Here is a 25,393-nt window from a genome sequence, read left to right on the forward strand (position 1 = left end):
CTGTCCCATCCAGGCTGAGCCTTGTGGGGATTCTCACCTGTGGAAGGTGCTTTCACTGCCATCAGCTCTCCCAAAACAGATTTTGGGAGCCAGACCAGGAAGATTTGCAGAGCGCGAGGGATGCAAACAGAGCAGAGGATTTCTGTGTTGATTTGTTTGGATATATTGATTTTTTTGCAAGGGCATGCTTATCAAGTGGCATTTCTGGCGCTGGTTTCGTTTGGTTCCTCACGGCAGGAGCAAAATTAAGCCAATGAAAAACACATTGCAAATCTCAGACAATCAGCACTGGCTCCAAGCACGTTAAGGGGATAATCACTCAATAATCCATTTGGCCAGAGGTACAGAAGGAATGGAATATGATTATTCCTGCTGTTATTACTGCCCTCACCTCCATAAAAACAAGGAATGGAGTTTGCTGCTTTTCTGCCTTGCTAGTTTTGTTTTTTTGTGATGGCTGCCCTAAGGATCAGCGATGTCAGAATTGCTGTTTGGTGGGGAATGATTCCATGCTCTGCCAGTGCCGTGCTTTCAGTTTCTCTGGGATGCAGATTTAGGGAGGAAAACAGGAGAACAGTTACCAAGCAGGGATTCCTGCCAATCCTGCCTGTCCTGGGGCTTTCAGACAGCAGAGCTGAGGTTTTGAACATGGACATGGTAAATGATTGTTCCTTCAAGGGGATGCTGCCTGGCTCTCACTTGGACAAGACAAGGACATCAGAGAAGAAAAAAAATCCAGTTGTGTGCATTGGCTGGAGGCCTCAGAGGAGAAGTGGCTTTTATTGGGATTTCAGTGAAAAGCAGGAGCAGTTCCAGCTCCTTCCTAGTGCAGGATTTCCCTGCAGGAGCAGCCACGGAGGGCTGCACAGAGATTTTCCTGATGGAAGCAGCATTTCCTGCCTCCTCCTGGCTGAGTTTGGTTTTTTGGTGATGTGCTGAGGGCTGGGGGGGTTTGGGGGTGCAGGGGAGCAGAGTTTGGAGCCTTTGCTGGCTCTGGGGACACATGGGGGAACCTCTGAGGATCAGAGCTGGTTGGGTTTATCAGTTTCTAGATGTGAAAAATTTCCTGGTAAATTTTAAAAGGTTTAATAAAAGACAATAAGAGACAAAAAAATAAAGCAATATATATGGCCAAGTGCTTGACATTCAGCCAGGAGCACACCCTAGCTCAGAAAGCACTTTATTAAATGCATCAACATGTTGCATGTTCATAGACCTTCATGCATTATTCAAAATCATCCCCTCACCCTGTAAATCAACTTTTTTTGTAGCACCATCCTGTTGCCTACTCTCTAATCAATAATTCCTTCCCTGGAGTTTTGGTTGCTTTCTTCTAAATAGGATAATCCAAGAATGTGAAGAATTTCTTGATTATCTTTTTGCCATTCTCTGAGTTAGTTACATGAACAAAAGTTTTTTACATCACCATGTTGTAATCCTAGAAAAATATATTTATATTGTAATATAATATAATATATTATATATATATTATAATATATTTATTTATCACACTACTATTTCTAAGTTTTGTTGATAGCAGAACTAAAAGAAATTATATCCATAGAGCAGAGTTCCCCAACATTATGCATATAGCATTCATTTTAATATTTGCAAAAAGCCAATAGTAGAACATGTACTTAAAACATAGAGGTTCCCCAGGAAATTGTCTCTCCAGGCAGTGTGGAAAACCTGAGAACAAACTCAGTGACAATTTCATGCCCTCATGCACAAGCACTTCTCTTTTAAAGCCCTGTTAGGAGAAAATACCAGTTGTGTAGGAATAAATGCTGCAGGGCAGTGTTGTTTCAGGTCACACTTAATTCCTCTGGCTCCTCAGGGACAGCAGCTCTTCCTTACAGGTAAAGGACATGTTCATGTTGCCCTGAATTAAAAGCAACATCTGCAGTGTGGGATCCTGGAAGCACAGGGACTGTGAGCAGAATCCACGATGCACAGAGCTCAGTTCAGGGGAGCAGATCCGCTCTGGGTGATGAGAAGCCCAGGGTGCATCAACAAATTCCTGGGTGATGGGGTGGGGTGATCAGCAAAAAAGCAAAACCAGTGAGAGACACCAAGTCAGAAATACAATTTAATAGGGAAAAAAAGAGGAAAAATAAAATCTATGCAATAGTACAAAGGAAAACCAGAGTCAGAACACAAGCTGACACCCTGCTGGTGCAGTCCAGGTGAAGTGCTCTTGTTGGAGTTCTGATCCTGTAGAAAGTTCTGGTAGCTCTTGTTCTCTGGGATCCAGTGGGAAAGGCTGCTCTGATGTTCCAAATCTCAGTTTTTATCCGGGTAGGAAATGTTTGGCTCCTCCCCCTGGCTGGAGCGGCTCCCCATGGGATGATGGAATTTTATCAGCCATGCACTGGGACTCAGTGGCCATGAACAGGAGAGATCTCCTGGAGGGAGGATGGGCTGTGCAAAGATAAAGAACACTGCCCCAGCTGGTTTAACAGCTGCCCATTAACAGGAGATATCCCACAGAGATCAGGATCACTGCCCCAGCTGGTTTATAAAATCTGACCCATGAACAGGAGAGATCCCCTTTGGAAATAAAGACCATTGTCCCAGCTGGGTTAACAGCTGCTGATAGAACACAAACTTTTGGGCACATCTTTATATTGTAACCTGGGACACAGGGGAAGATAAATCAGCAGGTTCTGCTTTTATTAAATCTGGCCCAGGCATTTCCTGGATTTTTTTTTTTTGAGTGCATGAATGTTTCAACAGGCCACTCTAATTAAATTGCCAAATTAATTAATAAAAACAATAATGCTTTTGCTCAGCACAGTAAAAACTGAATCCTTCTGGATCCTGGAACCTTTGAGTGGTAATAAACTGGAGCAATTGTCCTTCCAGCTTGTCCAGACAAGGGATTTAATGCCGAGGGCTGGTCAGTGCTGCTGTGCTGACATTAAAACTTAAATCATGGGCTGGCAACTCTGTGAGCTCTGCCAATAACTGGAAATTTTGCTTCAATAAAGTTCTCAGGCAGAGCCTGTCATCTCTCATCAGTCAGAGCTCAAATGTGTGTGAAATAATATTTAGGTTTGCTCAATGAGAGGCAGAGAGAGAAGAGAAATTCCCTCGCTGTGATGATTTTAGGGAGGAGTTGCTTGGGCTGGGTGCTCAGAGGAATTTAAATGGTGCCCCCCAAATCTGGTTTTATTCTGTTGGTGCCTTTTCACTCCATGTGAAGAGAGGAAATAACCCTGAATGAAATAATATTTACAGGTATTTCTTAAAGGGTCAGAGAGCTTTGTGTCCTCTGCCCCTCTGGCTGCTCTATGTGGGATAAACCTCAGAGTGTGTTGTAAGGAGCTTTAAATTCTCTTTTTTTCCTGCTTATCTCCTGCTGCTCTTGCCCTTGTGATCCCTTGAGCGCTCTTGATCCCAAATGATAGCAAATTCCTTCAGAGGTTTGTAAAATCTGGGTTTGGGGCAGCTCAGGGATTGCTCCTGGGCTCCTGGCCTCACCACAGGGATTGCTTTGAACTGGGAATCTGTCCAGGAATCCCCTTGGCCAAGTGAAAGGAGAAGGTTTGGGAATTGTAAAATGGTAATTTTGGGGAATGAGCTGGTGTGAGGATGGCTCTGTGTTTGGGATTCATTAATAAACAGGATTTTATCATAAATCAGTTGTCCTTTAGCTGTGAGTCCTTAAGGGACACGAGGGCTGCGAGCTCCTGGATTTGTCCCATTTTATTTTGCTCTCTTCACTCTGATTTGTGTCCACATCCTGAGAATTCCTGCAGAATTCCTCCTCCTAGACCCTCTCATGCAGCAATTTCATGGCTGTGGGATTGGATTTTTACCTCAGGGAAGAGCTGGGACCCACCCCAGCCTAAAACCTAAATAAACCTAAATAAACTTAAATAAACATAAATAAATAAACATAAATCCTTAGCCTTGTCCTGGACTGGGTGAGGCTGAGGAGGATTCCTAAAATCTTGTGTCAGACTGCACAGCACACACTCTGAAACCTTTAATTAATTGCCAACATCCATTTTTTCCCCCTGATTTTGTGTTTCAGTGCAGTTTGTAGAGTGTCAGATTTTTACCCTGAGGTTCTCAAAACATTTTAAACATCGCTGGGCTCCCTCAGCACCCCAAAATCTCTGTCTGGGTGGGTTTGTGGGGTGTTGGTGACCAAGGTGTGGAGCAGGGAGGGGTTTGGGACAGCACCAGTGGAGAGCCACAGCAGCAGAGAAAACCTGTGAAAAACTGAAAAAACTGTGAAAAAACTGCGAAAAACTCCAGGAGCAGTTGCTGTGCTCACCAGAAGGTGGGAAAAGCCCTGGATTTGTTAATCCTGCAGCTCTGAGCCCCTCCAGGAGCTGATGGGATCTGCCCCATCCTGGTTTTGTGCTGGCTCTGCTGCTGGCTGGAACTTGGGGCTTTTTCCTGTTGAGTGTGACCCCACTGTGGCTTTTTCCTGGTTGAATATGACCTTGTTGTGGGTTTTTCCTCATTAAGTGTGACCCCACTGTGAGTTTTTCCTGGTGGCTGTGACCCCACTGTGAGTTTTTTAATGATAAGTGTGACTTGATTTGGGATTTTTCCTGGTGAGTGTGACCTCACTGTGGTTTTTAAATGATGAGTGTGACCTGGTTTGGGGTTTTTCCTGGTTGAATGTGACCTTGTTGTGGGTTTTTCTTGTTGAGTGTAACCTCACTGTGGATTTTAAATTATGAGTGTGACCTGGTTTGGGGTTTTTCCTGGTTGAGTGTGACCTTGGGGATTTTTCCTCATGAAGTGTGACCCCACTGTGAGTTTTTCCTGGTGACTGTGACCCCACTGTGAGTTTTTTAATGATAAGTGTGACTTGATGTGGGATTTTTCCTGGTGAGTGTGGCCTCACTGTGGTTTTTAAATTATGAATGTGACCTTGTTTGGGGTTTTTCCTGGTGATTGTGACCTCCCTATGTTTTTTTTCCTGGTGACTGTGACCCCACTGTGGTTTTTCCTCATGAACTGTGACCTCCCTGTGGGTTTTTCCTGGTGAGTGTGACCTCACTGTGTTTTTTAAATAATGAGTGTGACCTGGTTTGGGGTTTTTCCTGGTTGAGTGTGATCTTTTGGATTTTTCCTCATGAAGTGTGACCTCCCTGTGTTTTTTTCCTGGTGAGTGTGGCCTCACTGTGGGTTTTTAATGATGAGTGTGACCTGGTTTGAGTTTTTTCCTGGTGAGTGTGACCTCACTGTGGATTTTTAAATGAAGAGTGTGACCTATTCTGGGGCTTTTCCTGTTTGAATGTGACCTGGTTTGGGTTTTTCCTTGTGAACTGTGACCCCACTGTGAGTTTTTAAGAGCAGTGGTGAGTGTGACCTTGTGGGTTTTTCCTCATGAAGTGTGACCTCACTGTGTTTTCTAAATGATGAGTGTGACCTGGTTTGGGTTTTTTCCTGGTGATTATAACCTCTGTGTGTTTTTTTCCTGCTGACTGTCAACTCCCTGTGTTTTTTATTGTGAGTGTGACCCCACTGTGGATTTTAAATGATGAGTGTGACCTGGTTTGGGGTTTTTCTTGGTGAGTGTGACCTTGTGGGTTTTTCCTCATGAAGTGTGACCTCACTGTAGTTTTTCTGTTGAGTGTGACCACACTGTGGTTTTTAAATGATGAGTGTGACCTGGTTTTAGGTTCTTCCAGTTGAATGTGACTTTGTGGGTTTTTTCCTGGTGACTTTGACCCTACTGTGGATTTTTCCTCGTGAAGTGTGACCTCACTGTGTTTTTTAAATTATGAGTGTGCCTGGTTTGGATTTTTCCTGGTGAGTGTGACCTTGTGGGTTTATAATGATGAGTGTGACCCCACTGTGGGTTTTTAATGATGAGTGTGACCTGGTTTGGGGTTTTTCCTGCTGACTGTCACCTCCCTGTGTTTTTTCCTGCTGACTGTGACCCCACTGTATTTTTTCCTGCAGACTCTGACCCTACTGTGTTTTTTTTCAGGCTGACAGGGTTCCAGCTGCCTGCCCCCATCGTCAGCACCGGCCTGGTGCTGTCCCTGTGGCTGGTCAGTGACTACGCCGTGAGCGCCCAGGGCTTCCAGGCCAGCTACGAGGGTGAGTCCAGAGGGGCTGGAATTGCTCTGAGCTCAGCCTGGGAGCTGGGAAACCCAACTGCACAGTCTGTGCCACGTGAAAAACATGTTTTATTCTTTTGGTAAAATTTAAAAAGTTTCATAAAAAGATAATAGGTGATATACATAAAGTAAAGGGTTAAAATTGAAAAATATGTTTTATTGTTTTGGTAAAATTTTAAAGATTTATTAAAAAGATAATAGGAGATGTACGTAAAGTAAAGGGTTAAAACTGAAAAATATGTTTTACTGCTTTGGTAAAATTTAAAAGGTTTAATAAAAGATAATAGATATACATAAGGTAAAGGGTTAAAACTGTGAAAAACGTGTTACTGTTTTGGTAAAATTTAAAAGGTTTAATAAAAAGATAATAGGAGATATACATAAGGTAAAGAGTTAAAATGGAAAAATGTGTTTTATTGTTTTGGTAAAATTTAAAAGGTTTCATAAGAAGATAATAGGAGATATATGAAAAATACATTTTATTGCTTTGGTAAAATTTAAAAGGTTTAATAAAAAGATAATAGGAGACACACAGAAAGTAAAAGGTTAAAACTGTGAAAAACGTGTTATTGTTTTGGTAAAATTTAAAAGGTTTCATAAAAAGAGAATAGGAGATATACATAAAGTAAAGGGTTAAAACTGAAAAACATGTTTTATTCTTTTGGTAAAATTTAAAAGGTTTTAATAGAAAGATAATAGGAGATATACATATAGGAAAGGGTTAAAACTGAAAAACACGTATTGTTTTGGTAAAATTTAAAAGGTTTAATAAAAAGGCAATAGCAGACACACAGAAAGTAAAAGGTTAAAACTGAAAAACATGTTATTGTTTTGGTAAAATTTAAAAGGTTTCATAAAAAGAGGAGACACATAAAGTAAAGGGTTAAAAATGAGAGAAACACATTTTATTGTTGTGGTAAAATTTAAAAGGTTTAATAAAAAGGTAATAGGAGATATAAAAAGTAAAGGGTTAAAACCGTGAAAAACACGTTTTATTCTTTTGATAAAATTTGAAAGGTTTATTAAAAAGATAATAGGAGATATGTAAAGTAAAGGGTTAAAACTGAAAAACGTGTTGTTGTTTTGGTAAAATTTAAAACATTTAATAAAAAGGTAATAGGAGATATAAAAAGTAAAGGGTTAAAACTGAAAAATACATTTTATTGTTTTGGTAAAATTTAAAAGGTTTTAATAAAAAGATAATAGGAGATATATGAAAAATACATTTTATTGCTTTGGTAAAATTTAAAAAGTTTAATAAAAAGATAATAGGAGATATACATAAAGGGTTAAAACTGTGAAAAACACATTTTCTTGTTTTGTTAAGTTTAAAAGGTTTTAATAAAAAGATAATAGGAGACACACAAAGTAAAGGGTTAAAACTGTGAAAAACGTATTATTGTTTTGGTAAAATGTAAAAGATTTTAATAAAAAGATAATAGGAGATATACATAAGGTAAAGAGTTAAAACAGAAAAATGTGTTTTATTGTTTTGGTAAAATTTAAAAGGTTTCATAAGAAGATAATAGGAGATATATGAAAAATACATTTTATTGCTTTGGTAAAATTTAAAAGGTTTTAATAAAAAGATAATAGGAGACACAGAAAGTAAAGGGTTAAAACTGTAAAACACATATTGTTGTTTTGGTAAAATTTAAAAGGCTTATTAAAAAGATAATAGGAGAGATACATATAGTAGAGGTTAAAACTGTGAAAAACACGTTGTTTTGGTAAAATTTAAAAGGTTTAATAACAAGATAATAGGAAATATACTTAAAGGTTAAAACTGTGAAAAACACATGTTGTTAATGTTTTGGTAAAATTTAAAAAGTTTCATAAAAAGAGAATAGGAGACACACAGAAAGTAAAGGGTTAAAAATGTGAGAAACATTTTATTGTTTTGGTAAAATTTAAAAAGTTTAATAAAAAGAGAATAGGAGATATAAAAAGTAAAGGGTTAAAACTGAAAAATACATTTTATTGTTTTGGTAAAATTTAAAAGGTTTAATAAAAAGATAATAGGAGATATATGTAAAGGTTAAACCTGTGAAAAACACATGTTGTTGTTTTGGTATAATTTAAAAGGTTTATTAAAAAGATAATAGGAGATATGTAAAGTAAAGTGTTAAAACTGAAAAACATGTTTTATTGTTTTGGTAAAGTTTAAAAGGTTTATTAAAAAGATAATAGGAGAGATACATAAGGTAAAGGAAAGGCAAATCCATTTCCAAAACTGCTTTTTCCCCCCAAATTTCCCCAATTTTCTCCAGATTCAGCCGTTTGAGCCCCTGTGCTGGAACATCTCAGTCCCTGTGAGCCCACGTCACTCCCAAACCTGGCACTGAGCACATGCAGCTGCTTTTGCACTTTCTTGACATTTCCAGCTCATTTTTTGGCATTTACACACAGCTCCTTGTACACTTTGTAATGGTTTTTTATTACCTTGATGCCGCAGGAAATCTTGTACAAAGGCTCATGCCAGGGCTGCCCTTTAGTCCCACACATCTGAAATGATCTGGGCTTTATTTGACTGGTGATTAGGAGGCTTTCAAGGCTGCAACTGAGGGGGAAAATAAATGTATTTAAAACTTAACCTGAGCCAGAGTGACACTGCCATAAATCAGAGCTTTATTTTGAGGTTGGGAAGGGTTTGCTTGCTGAAAGCCTTTGCCCCAAAGCAAATTATTTGTATTTTGGGTGTTAACTAAAGGGGAAAGAGGTGATAAATTCGATTTGGATGTACACATTCCTGGCTGCTGCTGGAATGCTGCTTCAGTTCCTTGGGAATCTGTGATTCCTGTCGTGATAATTTTCATTTAAAGGAAGAACAATGCAGCAGAGTCCCGCAGTAAATGGCTCTGGTAAAATCTGCCATCAAAAAAAAGAAACACAGTTTTAAAATTGGGAACAAAAGCTCTCAGGAAGTTTGGTTTGTTTAAGGGGACAGGAGGAAAGAAGGGCTGGAGGGTTCAGAGTGGCACAAAAACATTTCCAGTGGTGTCTGTCCAGGGTGTTCACTGGGAATTCCTGGGATGTTTGTTGGGTATTCCCAAGGTGCTCACTGGGAATTCCCAAAGTATTCACTGGGAATTCCTGGGGTGTTCATTGGGAATTCCTTGATGTTCACTGGGAATTCCCAAAGAGTTTACTGGGAATTCATGGGGCGTTCAACTGGGAATTCCCAAAGTGTTCACTGGGAATTCCAGGGATATTTATTGGGAATTCCCAAAGTGTTCTCTGGGAATATCCAAAGTGTTCATTGGGAATTCCTGGGGGGATCACTGGGCATTCCTGGGATGTTTGTTGGGTATTCCCAAAGTGTTCCACTGGGAATTCCCAAAGTGTTCACTGGGCATTCATGGGATGTTTGTTGGGCATTCCCAAAGTGTTCATTGGGCATTCCCAAAGTGTTCCACTGGGAAGTCCCAAATTGTTCACTGGGAATTCCCAAATTGTTCACTGGGAATTTCTGGGGTGTTCACTGGGCATTCCCAAATTGTTCACTGGGCATTCCTGGGGTGTTCACTCTGAATTCCCAAAGTGTTCACTGGGCATTCCCAAAGTGCTCACTGGGCATTCCCAGGTGTTTTTTGGGCATTCCCAAGGTGTTCCCATCTGGGGAGAGGAGGGAAGCTCAGATCAGCACAAATCCCTGGATTTAGTGGCTGCTGTGGAAAAAGAACCGAGGGCAGCTGTGGCAGGAGCACTGGGGGTGAAAAACTGCCAGCTTTTTCTTGGGGAATTGGGAGAACAGGGAGGATTTCATTTCCATTTCAATAAAATGCTTTGATCTCAGGGTAATTTTTTTACTTACGAGCTTCTAGGAAACCCCAGCAGTTCAGGGAGCTCCATTTCAGCACGTCTCATTTAGAAAATATTTAAATTAAGTGCTTTCATGCTTCTAGCATCCCTAAATTTGTTTTCTTTCCCTGTTTACTGTCCCTTGAATTCAGCATGATTTCCTAATTAGCCCTGTTCACCCTCAGGCTGGGGCATTTTTCCTTCTTTTCTCACTAAAGGATTCTTCTCCCAGCCCCAGCCCAGCTGTGGAGTCCTGAATTTTCCTTTCAGCTGCAGAATTTCGGAGCCAGTTATAAATAATCCCAGTTAAATTTGACTGGGATGTGAATTTTGACAGCCTCATCTGGTGAAAAATCTTCCTCAAAATGTAGAAATGCCCATTTTTGGCTTGCCCTGAAGGATGTGCAAAGGGAATTAATTCCTCTCTTTGCTGCCTCACACCTGAGGAATTCACTCAGAGCTGACTTAAAATAAATCAAGTCTGGGACAAAGAGAGGAAAAGTGATACAAATTCCACAGAAATAATAAATAAAGCAGGGGATGCAGAACAGGTGGTTTATTTGTTCACTAATGAAGGGATAAAAGGAGATTAAATTACTAAAGTAAATTCAATTATTGTGAAATCTCCACGTCTGGATGCTGTGTTGGAGCAGAGGGTGACAAATCAAAAGGGATTTAAGGAAAAACACAATCACAAAAGTGTTTGGGTTGGAACAGATTTCCCAAATCCAACCTCAGAGCAATCCCCACCTTGTCAAGCAGAGCATGAAAATTGTATTTTTATTTATATCCTTCTCAGGACACAATTTAGAAATCCATCTGTAGAAGGGGAATATAAATATATATATATATAAAAGGGATATGTGCATATATTTATATATTTATCTAAAAATACAGAAGAAAATTTATTATAAAGGGATAAAAATGGATAAATACAAATATTTAAAATTAATAAATAATATTTTTAATAGAAATAGATATAAAATACACATATATTTAAGTAAAATATAAAAGAAGAGGGCTCTGTAAAAATAGAGGATGCAGTAATGGTGGATGGTGCTTTTTTAGGAATAATCTACTTTGGAATTTAGAATTTTAATTTTAGGGCAGGGTTTTTTTGGTGGTCTGGATTTTCCTCCCCCAAAAGTGAAATTCAGTGGGAATTTCTGAAGGGATCCAGGACCCTTTTTTAAAAGGATATAAACCATATATATGTATATTAAAAATATATATAAACATAAAATATATTAATATTTAATTAAAATAAGAGGGATGCAATAACCTGGATTTTTGGTTTTTTTAATGAATCTTTCTGTTTGTAACTTAGAATTTTAATTTTAGTGCAGGGTTTATTTTGGATTTTTTTCCAAAATATTTGGAAAAATATTCCAAAAAAATTTTAGTCTGGAATTTTTTCCCCCCAAAACCAGAATTCAGTGGGAATTGCTGGAGGGATCCAGGCCCTGAGGAATTCCAGGGACTGAAACTTTCCCTTCCCTTGGATGCAGCTGCACCAAATTCTCTCTGCAAACACTGGGGCTGATTGAAAAGAACAATTAGGGCTGCAGGAACACTGCTCATTTGCAGGAATTAGAGGCTTTGAAACCCCAGGGAAGCAGCCCCAGGAGCTGGAGCTGTTTGGAGAGAAATGCTGGGCTCGTTCTTCACAGGCTCTTTGCAGAGTTGTGCAAACAGATGCAGAAAATACAATTAAATTTGAATTTAATTCTCCCCATCCCTCTCAGAACATTCCTGGATTTGTGGGATGCTGCTGCACTTTTCCTTTTTTTCCCAGCTGGAGTTTGGCTTTGCAGCTCCTGATGGATCAGTTTGGGTTTTGGTGGTTTTGGAGAGTCAATAATGGAGATTTTTCTCCAAAAGCTGCCCCAATGAGCTTCTGGGTTTGACAGACTGACACTGTGCTTGGGGGAGGAAAACCCAAACCAAACAGAGCCAAACCAAACCAAAAATCACAAACCTAAAGAAACTAAAATCCCACAGACCCAAATAAACTAAAATCCCACAGACCCAAATAAACAAAAAACCACAAAACCAAACAAATTAAAAACCAGCAAAAGAAACTAAAACCCCACAAAACCGACCAGCCAAAAAAAAATCCACAGAAACAAAACAAACAAATAACCCACAAACCAAGCAAATTAAAATCCACAAACTCAAATAAACTAAAAAGACAAAACAAACCTAATTCTCACAAAGTCAAATAAACTAAAAAGACACAAACCCAAGCAAACAAAAAAGACACAAAACCAAATAAACTGAAAACCACAAACTCAAATAAACTGAAGAACCACAAAACAAACACAAAAGACACAAAACCAAATAAACTGAAACCCACAAACCAAACAAAAAAGACACAAACTCAAATAAATAAAAACCACAAACCAAACAAACCGAAAAGACACAAACCCAAATAAAAACCCACAAGCCAAACAAACTAAAAGGACAGCAACCAAATTAAAATCCAGAAAACCCAAACAAACAAAAACCAAAACATTCTGCTGTGGATATTGAGGGCGTGTTCCCAAATTTGTTAATGAGTTCCAAATATAAATTATTTATTCATTTATTTTTTATTTTTTAACGAGCTTTCAAATTTGTGTTTATTTATTTATTTTAATTTATTAAACCTGTATTAATGAGTGTTCCAAATATTAACGAGGTGCTAAATGCTGAGAAATGCTGATGTGGGCTCCCCGTTTGGAGTCCTGGAAATGTTTGGGTTGGAAGAGATCCCAAAACTCATTGTCCTGGTTTGGAGGACAGGTGTCTGCTAAGAAAGGCAGGAGCCTCTCTTTGAAACGGAGAATGTAAACCCCCTCCCTCCAAATTATTATCATTTTGAAATCAAGGGGCTCTCAGGCAAAGATATGGGAATAGGAATAACAGTTCTTTACTAGGGAAATTAAAATAGAAATACAGCACTACAAAGAACAAACCCAAGCCCTGCCAGAGTCAGAATCCAAGCTGACAGCCGTCAGTCAGGCAGGGTGTTGGCAGCAGTCCCATCCCATGGTGGCTGCATCCTCCTGCAGTGACAGATGTGGCTCAGTTGGAGCAGTGCTCCTGGACAAGGTGCAGTTTCCTCCCAAGCTCCAGGGATGATGTGGAAGGGTCTGGTTTTCCTCTGGGATCCAGTGGGAAAGGCTGCTCTGATGTTCCAAATCTCAGTTTTTATCTGGGTAGGAAATGTTTGGCCCCTCCCCCTGGCTGGAGCATCTCCCCATGGGATGATGGAATTTTATCAGCCATGCCCTGGGACTCAGTGGCCATGAACAGGAGAGATCTCCAGGAGGGAGGATGGGCTGTGCAAAGATAAAGAACACTGCCCCAGCTGGTTTATAAACCATGGCCATTAACAGGAGATATCCCATGAGATAAAGAACACTGCCCCAGCTGGTTTATAAACCATGGCCATGAACAGGAGATATCCCATGAGATAAAGAACACTGCCCCAGCTGGTTTCAATGGATGCCCATTAGCAGAATATCTCCCACAGAGATCAGGATCACTGCCCCACCCTCAGCAGATGGTGACAGAACAGACACCTTTGATCTCACCCTGTATTGGAACCCAAGACTCTCATCAAATCCCAACTCCCTTTCATGGTCCCAGCCTGGATCCTTGGACACTTCCAAGCAGCCACAGCTTCTCTGGGAATTCCATCCCAGCTCCTCCTCACCCTCCCAGGCAGGAATTTCACCCCAATTTCCCACCAGAACCTTCCCTCCTCCAGCTCAGACAATTTTATCAGCTGACAGAATTTTTATTGCTTGCAAATTCCTCCTGAGTTTCAGGGGCTGTTTCAGGGCTGGGGCAGTGTCAGGTCTGAGCTCCTGTGGGGTTTGGGAAGTGGGGAAATAATTCCTGAATATACCCTTTGGATCTCCCTGTCCTTATTCCTGAGCAGAGAGCTGTGCTGAACTAAGAAAATAAAGTTTGTGGTGATAAAACAGAGAAAAACAGCATGGCAGGCCATAAAATCCTGGATTTTGGGATGTGCCAGCACAGGGCCTTTAATTTGCTTTATTTTTTTTTTTTCTGTATTCCATGGAAAACCAGGAGAGAGGGCAGGGCTGTCAATACTATTGAGTGACAGGGTTGTTTTACACAGGGCAGTGGCTGCAGGAGGAGATGGATAATTGGATTTCAAGCATAGCCCTGCATTGATTCTGCCCCCAATTAAGGGTTTTCCACCTCGTGGAAAAAGTTTGGCTGGCAACAGGTTTTGGTTTTTCATGGGGAGTTCACAGCCTGCAGCTCCTGGTCCGTTTGCATGTGGCATGGATTGGAAATGAGGGGTTTGGCAAAAATGTTCCCTGTCAGGGATGTGGGATGGGAAATAGCTCCTGGTTGGTCAAAATCCCTCATTTTTATCCCAAAACTTCCAGTGCTTTGGTCTGTGCCAGCACTGGGAGACTGGTGTTGGCCTGGCAGTGAATAAATTCCTTGATCTGGGTCAAAAAGACCCAAAATTGCCTCTGTAATGGTTTAGTTTAGGTTTGTCAATTTTAATATATTTAATTTCTGCTGGGAGTTAGGATTAGCAGCAAAAACAAGGCGGTCTTAAAAAGGTACAAAGAAAAACTTTATTAAATCAACAACACAGAGAAAATAAGAAGTTTAGGATAAGATTTTCAGACTACTCTCTCCTCCCCTCCGTTTTTACACTTCTTTAACAACAACAGAGAGAGACACTTCAGTCTTTTACTTAAATAATTGTTTCAGTTTTATTTCAGAGAGAGGAGTTTTTTCTTGTTCTTCCTAAGAGAAAAATAAATTTGTTTTGTGTTTTCACTGTTACAAATAGCAGCCACATGGGAAATCTGTAAAATCAGCTTTTAATTGGTTTTATCAATTCACAGAGGAAATTCTCATGGAAAAAACAACTTCTGAGTTCAGCTCAGCCTCCTCCAGCATTCAGACAGGAGCTGCTGTTTTCTGGACAACTCCCAGAGCACAGAAATCCACCTGAGAGATCCAAAGCTGCCTTTTAAATCCTGTTTTGTTGTTTATCTGGAACAAAAAAAGGACAGAGCGGAGCTGGAATTGTTCTCCTGGTCACAAGCACATCCCAGCCTATGCCATCCCCGCCTTGGAAGGGGAGGCAGTGACAAATTGGCGTGGCAGGGGTGGCACAGTCGTTTTTGCCAGCTTGGCAGGAGCTGTGTGAGTGCTGCTCCATCGTGTCCAATAAATTTTGGGATGTAAAAGCCAGCAGAGGAGCCAGGTGTGTGCCCTGAGCTCTGCAGCAGCTGCTCAGGTACTCAGACAGCAAAAAATCTTGATTAGAGGGTGAAGAAATAAATGGGAATTTAGCTGTGCTGGCTGCTGGATTTCCCTGGGAGTTTCATTCTTGCTCATGAAGCGACAGAAAGGGGCAGAAATGAGGGATGGGGCTGGTCACTGAGCTGGGCTCTGCATCCAGGAGCTTCCCATGGGTTCCCCAGGTTAAATATCCATGGGGTTGGTGCAGCTGAGTGAGGGCAGACACCTGAAAGCTCCATTTCAGCCCCACTTCCATGGATTTTCCTGCCTGTGCCTCTCCTGTGGGGTGGGGTGAGCCTGGTGCAAACCTGGAGATTCCAGAGGATCTTCCTGGTGTCACCACTTCATCCCAGAGCATTCCCAGGGTGGAGCACGTGGGTTTTGGGGAAGATCCAGTGGATTTTGGGGAGGATCCAGTGGATTTTGGGGGGAACCCAGTGGATTTTGGGGGGAACCCAGTGGATTTTGGAGAGGATCCAGTGACTTTTGGGGAGGATCCAGTGGATTTTGGGGGAGGATCCAGTGGATTCTGGTGAGGACCCAGTGGATTTTGGGGAGGATCCTGTGGATTTTTGGGGGGAACCCAGTGGATTTTAGGGGGATCCAGTGAGGGGGGATATCCAGTGGCTTTTGAGGGGATCCAGTGGATCCTGGGGAGTACTCAGTGGATTTTGGGAGGAACTCAGTGGATTTTGGAGGGAACCCAGTGGATTTTAGGGGGATCCCGTGGGGCAGATATCCAGTGGCTTTTGAGGAGATCCAGTGGCTCCTGGGGAGTATCCAGTGGATTCTGGGGAGGACCCAGTGGATTTTGGGGAGTGTCCAGTGGATTTTTGGGGAGGATCCAGTGGATTCCTGTGGAGGATCCAGTGGATTGGGTGGGGGGTGTCCAGTAGATTTTGGGGGGATCCAGTGGATTTCCCGAGCTGCAGGATGGGCCATGGGGTGGCTGAGCTCGTGGTGCTGGTCCTGGAGTGCTCAGTGGGATTTCTGGAGCTGGACCATCCTGCAGTCCCTGCCCTGGGATCCTGTCCTGCCCACTGGGGTTTGGTGTTTGTGGATGTGCTGCTCCCGTTCCTCCTGCTGCCCCTGAGCCTGTCCATTGTTCCAGCAAAGGCAGAGGGAAAATTCCCACTAAAATCTGTGTGGTTTTGGGATTTCCTTCCTGGTTTTCCCCTCCCAGTCCAGCCCAGCAGAGCCTCCTTCCAGAGATCCCAGATTCCCCCAACTCCCCGGAGAAGGAAGAGTCAAACCTTCCTGTTATTTTTTTTTTTCTCCTCTTTTTAGCCACACAAAAGATTTTTATTACTTCAATGAGCTCCCAGCCAGTCTGCCTTAATATCCCACTAATTGATTTTAAGGCTTGGAAGCAGCAGAGCTAATTAGCATTTGCTGACTCAGCCCCAAGCCCCCTCCCCTCCCCACTGAGGATGGAGCAGATATTGACCCACGTTTGCTGCAGCCCTAAATGAAGGCAATGAGGGAATATTAAATGTCTGCTGTTGGTGTGTGATTTGCATATGCAAATGAGCCCAATCAGCGCTGGAGAGAGGCCTCTATTAAAGGATTGGAGCAAAGCTCAAGTGACACTTGCTGGGCTCCAACATTGCTGGGATGGAGGCGCCACTGAAGGGTGAGGGAGGAGAGGGGAAAAATCAGAGCAGGAAGCACTGAGGGGTCTGTGGAGCTTGAATTTGGCCCATTTTGGTGCTTTAATTTGCCCTATTTTGGTTCTTCAATTTGCCCCACTTTGGTGGCGTTGTCCTTATCATGGCTTGAATGATAAAACGTCCCAGGTTGGGAGGGAACGACAAAAATCGTCCAAGTGCAGCTCCTGGACACCCCTAAAATCCCACCTTGTGCTTGAGAGCATTTTCCAAACCCTTCTTGCACAACTCTTGCCCAGGCTGGGGGTTCTGGGTGTGGCTGGGCAGGGAGGGGAGTTGGACAATCCTCCTTGGCTCAGGGTTGATCCCTCTGTGCCTGCATCCATTTTTTTCCTGCTGATGTCCCATCTTTGCCTGTGTCCATGGTTTCAACCTGCCAGGAGAGGAAACAGCAAATTTTAGGATTGGAAATGGGAGCTGGCTGCAGTGGGGGCTGCCCCTTGGAAGGGACAATCTCCAGAGGGATGGGACAATGACCCAGGGCAGAGATTGGGATCCAGGGGGTCACTGAGCACAGCAAATGGGAAACAAGAGCTCAGCATTCAGATTTTTAAAGCCCAAAATTCAGATTTCCAAGGCCCACAGTTCAGATTTCCAAAGCCCAGAATTCAGATTTTCAAAGCCCAGAATTTAGATTTCCAAAGTCCAGAATTCAGATTTCCAAAGCCCAGAATTCAGATTTCCAAGGCTCTCGATCCAGATTACCAAAGCCCAGAATTCAGATTTTCTAATCCCACAATTCATTTTTTCAAAGGCCACAATCGACATTTCCAATGCTAACTCAGATTTTTCAATGCCCTCAATTCAGATTTCCAAATCTGAATTTGAATATCCAGATTGCCAAAACCCACAGTTCAGATTTTCCAAGCCCACAGTTCAGATTTTCCAAGCCCACAGTTCAGATTTCCAAAGCTCCATCAGGATTTCAGTTGATTTGGAAGATGAAGTGACCCAAACCCTCCTGGGATTAGAAGACAAATGAGGGAATTCTAACCATGAACAGGACCTCTGCAATCTTTGAGAAATAATAATAGTAATAGTAATAGTAATAGTAATAGTAATAATAATAATAATAAATAATTTTTTTTTTTTGCTGGTGATGCTGATAAAAATTGTTGTAAAATATCAGGAAACAACTCCAAATAAATTGAAAAACTTAACCAAACATGCCATAATTATTCAGTTATTCCATCTTCCAATCATTTCAGTGACAAAATGGAAAACTCACCAAAATCAGGAAAATTTCATGTTCCCAATTTTGTACAGAAAACTGCAACAGGTCCCAGTTTGTTCCTGCAAATTGGTTTTTCCACATTCCCCTTTGTGCTGGGAGTGTTTAATCCCTGATGATCGCCTCCTAATTCTTCATTTTTTTACTGCAAGAACTTTAATCACTGAAGAGTGCTTAATTAGCTGATTTGGAGGGCTGATAGGAGCAATGCCCACTCAAAAGGGATAAAATTGATTCCTGAAAGGGAATTTGGAGTATCCTGAACCTTCCAACAGCAAATCAGCTGCCATCAGCTCTCAGGAAAAAGGAGGACTTTTGGAAATATTTTTATTTTCTGGGCAGTGAACGTCGTTGTTCATCATTATTCCAGCTCCAGCTGGTCAAGAGGGATGGTTTCAGTTTGATTTGCCCATTTAATGTCCTGTATAAACTTCATTATGAGAGAAATAATTGAGTTTGGGAGAGTTGAGTGCATGACCCTTCATTTATGCAAGAGATGGGGACTCAAATGTGTTATTGAAGGCTTTAATTTCCTCCAAGTGGAAATTTTTATTGGCTCAGCCATAAAATTCCTCTTGTTGGGGTTTTGATTGGGCTTCCAAAAATTGTGAGGAGTGGAATTCCACCCTGATGGTTTCCCAAGGCAGGATTTTGGGGACGTTTAATAGGGATTAAGTGAAGGTGATTGGTGTCTTGTGGGTTTTCCATGAACAATTCCCAACAATTCCCAACAAAACCCCTCAGCTGTGGAAAGGGAATTTTGGTTTTTCCAGCTCAGATTGTGCTGCCAGCCTGAGGTGTGACAGGCAAGGTAAGAACCTTTGTCTGCCATGGAAAAAAAGAGGAAAACAAAGGAAAAAAACCCCAAATATCCCCCAAGCAACCAACAGAAAAAAAGAGAAAAGATTTTGCTGAGGATTTGAGCTTTTTCTCACTTGTCCAACAGCTCCATCCATCCCTGGACACACAAACTCACCTGGCTTTGTGTTCCTGGGTAAAAATGAAGGAAAAAAAGTGAATCCACTTGCACAGGAGCCCTGGAATATTCCCCAGTCCCACCCTGTGGTTAGAAACAGTCTGATAGGTGCTTTAAAAATATATTTAGCAAATATATTAATATATTTATTCTCTTTACTTACAATAAATTAGTGTATAAACTGCATATATCAACATACTGAGTATACATTAATTTATTAAATAAATATAGCAATCAAATGAACGTATTAGCTATGGATATGAATTGTTAAATATGTATAGTATTATATATTAATATACATATTAATATAGATCAATACATATTAATATGTATTACTATAGATATTATATTTTATATTTTATTCTTCATGTTACTATGCATATTTATATAGATATTACTATACATATCCTTCATATTACTATACATATTTATATATACATATATGTAATATCTATTTATATGAATAGATGATATGTAAAAATAAAAAAATATAAATATATATTTATATAAAATATATATGTTAATACATGTAAATCCAGGTGTTTCTCCTCTGCTGGATCCCACTTCCCCATCCAGGTAATTCTGATCCCAACAAATCCTGTGAAATGCCAGGAGTTCATTTCAGCCCGAGGGGAAAAACATGAGATCATTCTATTCCAAATAGATCTTGAAGCCAAAAAAAAGGATAGAAATGCACATTTGTGCCTGGGAATCGTGGCCTCCATCGCTGGGAATGAGCAGAGGAGAATGGAGGGAGGGGAAGTTGGCAGCCCTGGTGTTATTCCATAAACAGGCGCCGTGGCAGGGCTGGATATTTTCAGCTTTGCACAAAAGCTGAGAGGAAAGAAAGAGGGTGGGTAAAAAAAGGATGGGAAATGAGTTCCAAGTAACCCATTGTAATGGTTTGGAAAGCAAAAATCCAGTGAGAGACTCCAAGTCAGAAATACAATTTAACAGGAAAAAAAGGGAAAAATAAAATACATGCAATAGTACAAAAGAAAAAACACTGCCAGAGTCAGAACACAACCTGACCCTGCTGGTCAGGGTGGTGGGAGCAGTCCAGGTGAAGTGTGATCCTGTGGAAAGTTCTGGTAGCTCCTGTCCTCTGGGATCCAGTGGGAAAGGCTGCTCTGATGTTCCAAATCTTAGTTTTTATCTGGGTAGGAAATGTTTGGCTCCTCCCCCTGGCTGGAGCATCTCCCCAAGGGATGATGGAATTTTATCAGCCATGCCCTGGGACTCAGTGGCCATGGACAGGAGAGATCTCCTGGAGGGAGGATGGGCTGTGCAAAGATAAAGAACACTGCCCCAGCTGGTTTAACAGCTGCCCATGAACAGGAGATATCCCACAGAGATCAGGATCACTGCCCCAGCTGGTTTATAAAATCTGACCCATGAACAGGAGAGATCCCCTTTGGGAATAAAGACCATTGTCCCAGCTGGGTTAACAGCTGGTGATGGAACACAAACTTTTGGGCACATCTTTACATTCTAACCTGGGACACCCATTCAGAGCTCAAAACTGATTCCAAGCAGTTTTCCCTTTTTATTTCTCCCTGATGGTTTTTAGGAAGAATTTATCCTTCGATTGTTGGATCCCAGAAATCTGGGATTTTTGATCTTTCTGTGCTTTCTGGCACTGACCCCCTGCAGAACACTGCTGAGGCCTTGGAGAAGGCTCCAAATTTGATTAAAATCTCAGGTGTGTAGTTAAAAAAGAAGTGTGTGATTTCACATAGTAAAAAAATTTAAATATAGTAATAAATATAATAAACATAAAATAAAATTAAAAAAATTAAATAGTATCTCCTTTCAGTATTCTTCCTTCTTCACATTTAAAAAAAAAATTTCTAATTGAACAATTAATACTCTACTGCAAATCACAAAAATTGAATTAATAAATCAAAAATAGAAATAATATAAATATTAATTCTCTATTAAACTATTTAATAAACCTTGTAAATAACTAAATTCATCTCCATTTTACTCACTTTTAACTAGCAGCTAAAAGTGTAATGAACATCCAAACCCAAACATACACACAAAAAAAATCTCCTTTGTGTTTTTAATCCTAACTCTAAATAAAAAAAAACAAATAAAAAAATCAAACAACTCCCTAATTAAATAATACAAATACCACCATTCCATTAAATTATTTATTTATTACTATGGAGCATCTGAAATTTAGCTGGAATCTTTGCGTGTGGTTTGATTTCCTTGTTTGAGGAACACAGGAATTCTGTGATTGTTTTGCCCTGACCTTGTGGAGGAAGCAAATTTGCAGGAATATTTCTTTCCTTTCATTTTCCTCCCCATTTTTATTCATTCTGGTGTTTTTTTCCATGACTGGGTGTCCCATGTCCATTTATCCCTTGGATTTGGGAACATCTCCTGGTTCCCAACCTCTCCATCCCTTTTCAGAGCTGCTTGTGCTGCTGGAATTTTTTATTATTTTTTTTCCCAGTGCTGTGTCATTGAATTCTGTGACTTTTCCCCTCCTGCAGATTTAATCCCTTTAGTGCTGCTTTGTAGGGCTTGGCTGGAGCTCAGGAATGTCTGAGATGGGAACTGGAACCATCCTGGATTCACCAGGACCTGGAGTTTGGAGTTCTCCTTTCAAAGCAAAAATTACATAAACCCTGCTCAGTGTGAGGGAAACAAACAGGATTTGAAGCCCAGGAGTGTCCAAAATCTTAATGGAGCTGACAGAGAGGTGATTCCAAAATTATCCAGAGAAATGGGAGCAGTTTGTTCTGCTAGCTGTGTCAGAAATTGTTGGATTTTTGTTTTTTCAGAGTGTTCCGGACAGAGACCCAGGTCCCAGACTGTCCTGGAATTCAAATCCCAGACATTTTGTTATATATTTATAAATATTTAGAGATTTAATGCTAAAAAGTAAATCAGAGGAATTTTTTTTTCCCACTTAAAACACCTTGGAATAATGAATATTGTTTTTATCCCACTCCTCAATGCCACCTGTCATCCTATAAAATCAAACTAAGAGCACAGAATGGGAGGAAAAATATATCTATTCCCTAAATAACCCCATTAATTGTGTTTTGGTGAGAATTCCCAATCAAATCCTGGTGTTTTTATCCCAAACCATCTCCCAGCATCTTCTCCTGTTGTTCCAATAATGGGATTTTATGTCCTCAGGAGCAGAGGGGAAAAAAAAAACAAAAAAAAAAACTTCCTGGAAGTCAAATTCCTTGTTCCATGTTTGTAATTCCGCATGAGTGGGCCAAGGCAGCTGAAATTTGGATATTTTACAGAAAAATCCATGTTCTGCTGCAAGGGCAATGGAGCAGAGCACAACAAAGCCCTGGAGCAATTTGTGTGAGCAGCAATCGGAGCCCTGAAATTCCCCCTGGAAATGGCAGGGCCAGGCTCCAGCCTTGGAACAGGAGTGGCTGCCATCAGAGGAGGGAAATTCTGATTTTTTTGTGGAGAAATCAGATGGGAACAGAAAGTTTTGGGAGCTTGGAGAAGTGTCAGGTTGGTTGTGTAGCCCCTGACTCCCTGATTTTCATGGAATTCTGGGCTCTGCAACCCCTGAAATCCCAATTTCTGTGGAATTCTGGGTTTTACAGTCCCTGAAATCCCAATTTCTGTGGAATTCTGGGCTCTGCAGCCCCTGAATTCCCTATTTTTATTAAATTCTGGTCTGTGCAGCTCCTGATACTGTAATTTTTATGGAATTCTGGGCTGTGCTACCCCTGAAATCCCTATGTTTTACCTGATTCCAGTCAAATCTGACTTCACTCAAACCTTATTTCAATAAAACCTGACTTCAGTCAAACGTGTTTTCAGCAAAACCTGACTTTAGTCAAACCTGATTCCAGTAAAACCCGATTTCAATAAAAACTGGTTTCAATAAAACCTGATTTCAGCAAAACCTGGTTGCTGTAAAACCTGATTCCAGTAAAACCTGATTCCTGTAAAACCTGGTTTCTACAAAACCTGATTTCAGTAAAACCCAGTTCCTGTGAACCTTGATTTCTATAAGATCTAATTTCAGTAAACCCCGACTTCAACACCCTCTGAGGGAGGAACCTTTCACTAAATCCAGCCTAAACACCCTGTCCCAGGAGCAGAGATCAGAGCTGTCCCAGGCTCTTCTCTGCCTTCCTCTCGTTTCCCCTCTGGTGCAGAGCTCCACAGAACTGAGATTTTACTCTTTTGTCCTGGTTTGGAGGACAGGTGTCTGCTGAGAAAGGCAGGAGCTTCTCTTTGAAATGGAGAATGTAAACCCCCTCCCTCCAAATTATTATAATTTTGAAATCAAGAGGCTCTCAGGCAAAGATATGGGAATAGGAATAACAGTTCTTTACTAGGGAAATTAAAATAGAAATACAGCACTACAAAGAACAAACCCAAGCCCTGCCAGAGTCAGAATCCAAGCTGACAGCCGTCAGTCAGGCAGGGTGTTGGCAGCAGTCCCATCCCATGGTGGCTGCATCCTCCTGCAGTGACAGATGTGGCTCAGTTGGAGCAGTGCTCCTGTACAAGGTGCAGTTTCCTCCCAAGCTCCAGTGGTGATGTGGAGGAATCCCGTTTCCCTCTGGAGTCCAGTGGAGAAAGGGCTCCCTTAGTGTCCCAAAACCTCTGTTTTTATCTTGGTAAGAAATGTTGGGCTCTTCCCCCTGGCTGGAGCAACTCCCAATGGGATGCAGTAATTTTATCAGTGCCACAGTGGGACTCAGTGGCCATGAGCAGAAAATGACTGGCTGGAGGAAGGATGGGCTGTGAAAAGATAAAGAACACTGCCCCAGCTGGTTTATAAACCATGGCCATGAACAGGAGATATCCCATGAGATAAAGAACACTGCCCCAGCTGGTTTATAAACCATGGCCATGAACAGGAGATATCCCATGAGATAAAGAACACTGCCCCAGCTGGTTTATAAACCATGGCCATGAACAGGAGATATCCCATGAGATAAAGAACACTGCCCCAGCTGGTTTATAAACCATGGCCATGAACAGGAGATATCCCATGAGATAAAGAACACTGCCCCAGCTGGTTTCAATGGATGCCCATTAGCAGAATATCTCCCACAGAGATCAGGATCACTGCCCAACCCTCAACAGATGGTGACAGAACAGACACCTTTGATCACATCCTGTATTGGAACCCAAGACATCTTTCCACATTAAATCCCACATCACAGAGGGGCTGTGGAAATCCTTCCTTCCAGTGTGAACCTTTGAAGGGTTTAAACTTCCCCCAGTTCTGCCTTGGGAGCTCTGGAGGGATCAGAGTGCTTTGATCATGATTTGGTGGATTTTTAATATCAAATATTCAAGCTGAAGCTGAGAATTGTCCTGCTCTGGGGTGGGCAGGTGCAGGGCACTTGGTGGAATAAACAGATTTTGTTCCTTCTCCTTCCCCTCAGCAGCTGGAACATCTGCACAGAGGGTGCAGGGCTGTGGGGTGCCTGTGGCTGCTCCTCTTGCTCTCCCAAAATTTAAGTGAGGTTTGAATCTTTGTCCTTAGAGAGGGCAGGTTTGTGTTGCTCACAAATGGAGTATTTAAAGTAGCAGCTAAAATCGGGAGTGCATTTGGAGAAACTGAATAGAAGTGGCAATGGGAATTATTTTGAGCTGTTTCTGTTGGATTCTCAGTGAAATTTGCCTTTTTTTTTTTTTCTGCATGTTGGAACTGAACGTGGTATTTTTGTTTTTACATTTACGCCCCTTGGAGATGTTTTTCCTCAGATCCAAGTCAAGCTTCCAGCTCAGTGATGGCAAATTTAAGAAATTTAAGCAGTGGTTTTGCCCCAAAGTGGAAGAAGATTCTGGCCAGTTGTGAGACCTTGAGGTGTTTGGGTTTTTGGGTTCAGTCCAGCCCTTCCTCCTCCCACTTGCTCCATGTCCTTTAAAGCAGATCCAAGTCCTGTTTCCATGACAATGTTTGTACAGTAGATGCTCTGCAGTATGGATATATAGATTTTTTCATTTGTAACACCTCCCTGCGTGAATTCCTGGTGTATTTAAGGTCTCCTTGAGCTGCTTGGAACATCTGTTCCAAATTAGTGTTTTGGGATAAGACACCCAGCTTTTGAGTGAAGCTTTATTGATAAAAATTATCTTTGATTCCCCATTAAATAGGCTGAGATTATCAAAGAAAAGACAGGGCAGGCCTGAGCCCCAGAGCCTGTTACTATTTTAAATAACAACAGTTGGGATGCCTGGACACAGCTCTGAAGGAATATTCTGAGATTTCCAGGATTGGGAAGCACTTGAATCCCAAAGGCAGGAAAAGGGAGCCAGGTTGGTTGAGTGAGATCAAGCCCAAAATGATATTTTGATGTTTGAAATGAATTTTGAAGCTCTGCCT

At 41.3% G+C, this 25,393-nt stretch overlaps 1 protein-coding gene across 1 annotated transcript in view; it reads left to right on the plus strand.

Annotated features, from left to right (window-relative positions):
- The window catches only part of LOC117007699 (CUB and sushi domain-containing protein 2-like), an 89,981-nt gene that overhangs the window by 44,071 nt on the left and 20,517 nt on the right, over window positions 1-25,393 (plus strand). The window contains exon 4 of the mRNA XM_033081022.2: window positions 5,960-6,072. Within this exon, the coding sequence (XP_032936913.1) occupies window positions 5,960-6,072 (113 nt within the window). The remainder of the gene's footprint in view (window positions 1-5,959; window positions 6,073-25,393) is intronic.

This window comes from Catharus ustulatus, chromosome 26 (assembly GCF_009819885.2).
Source record: "Catharus ustulatus isolate bCatUst1 chromosome 26, bCatUst1.pri.v2, whole genome shotgun sequence".
Taxonomy (NCBI): domain Eukaryota; kingdom Metazoa; phylum Chordata; class Aves; order Passeriformes; family Turdidae; genus Catharus; species Catharus ustulatus.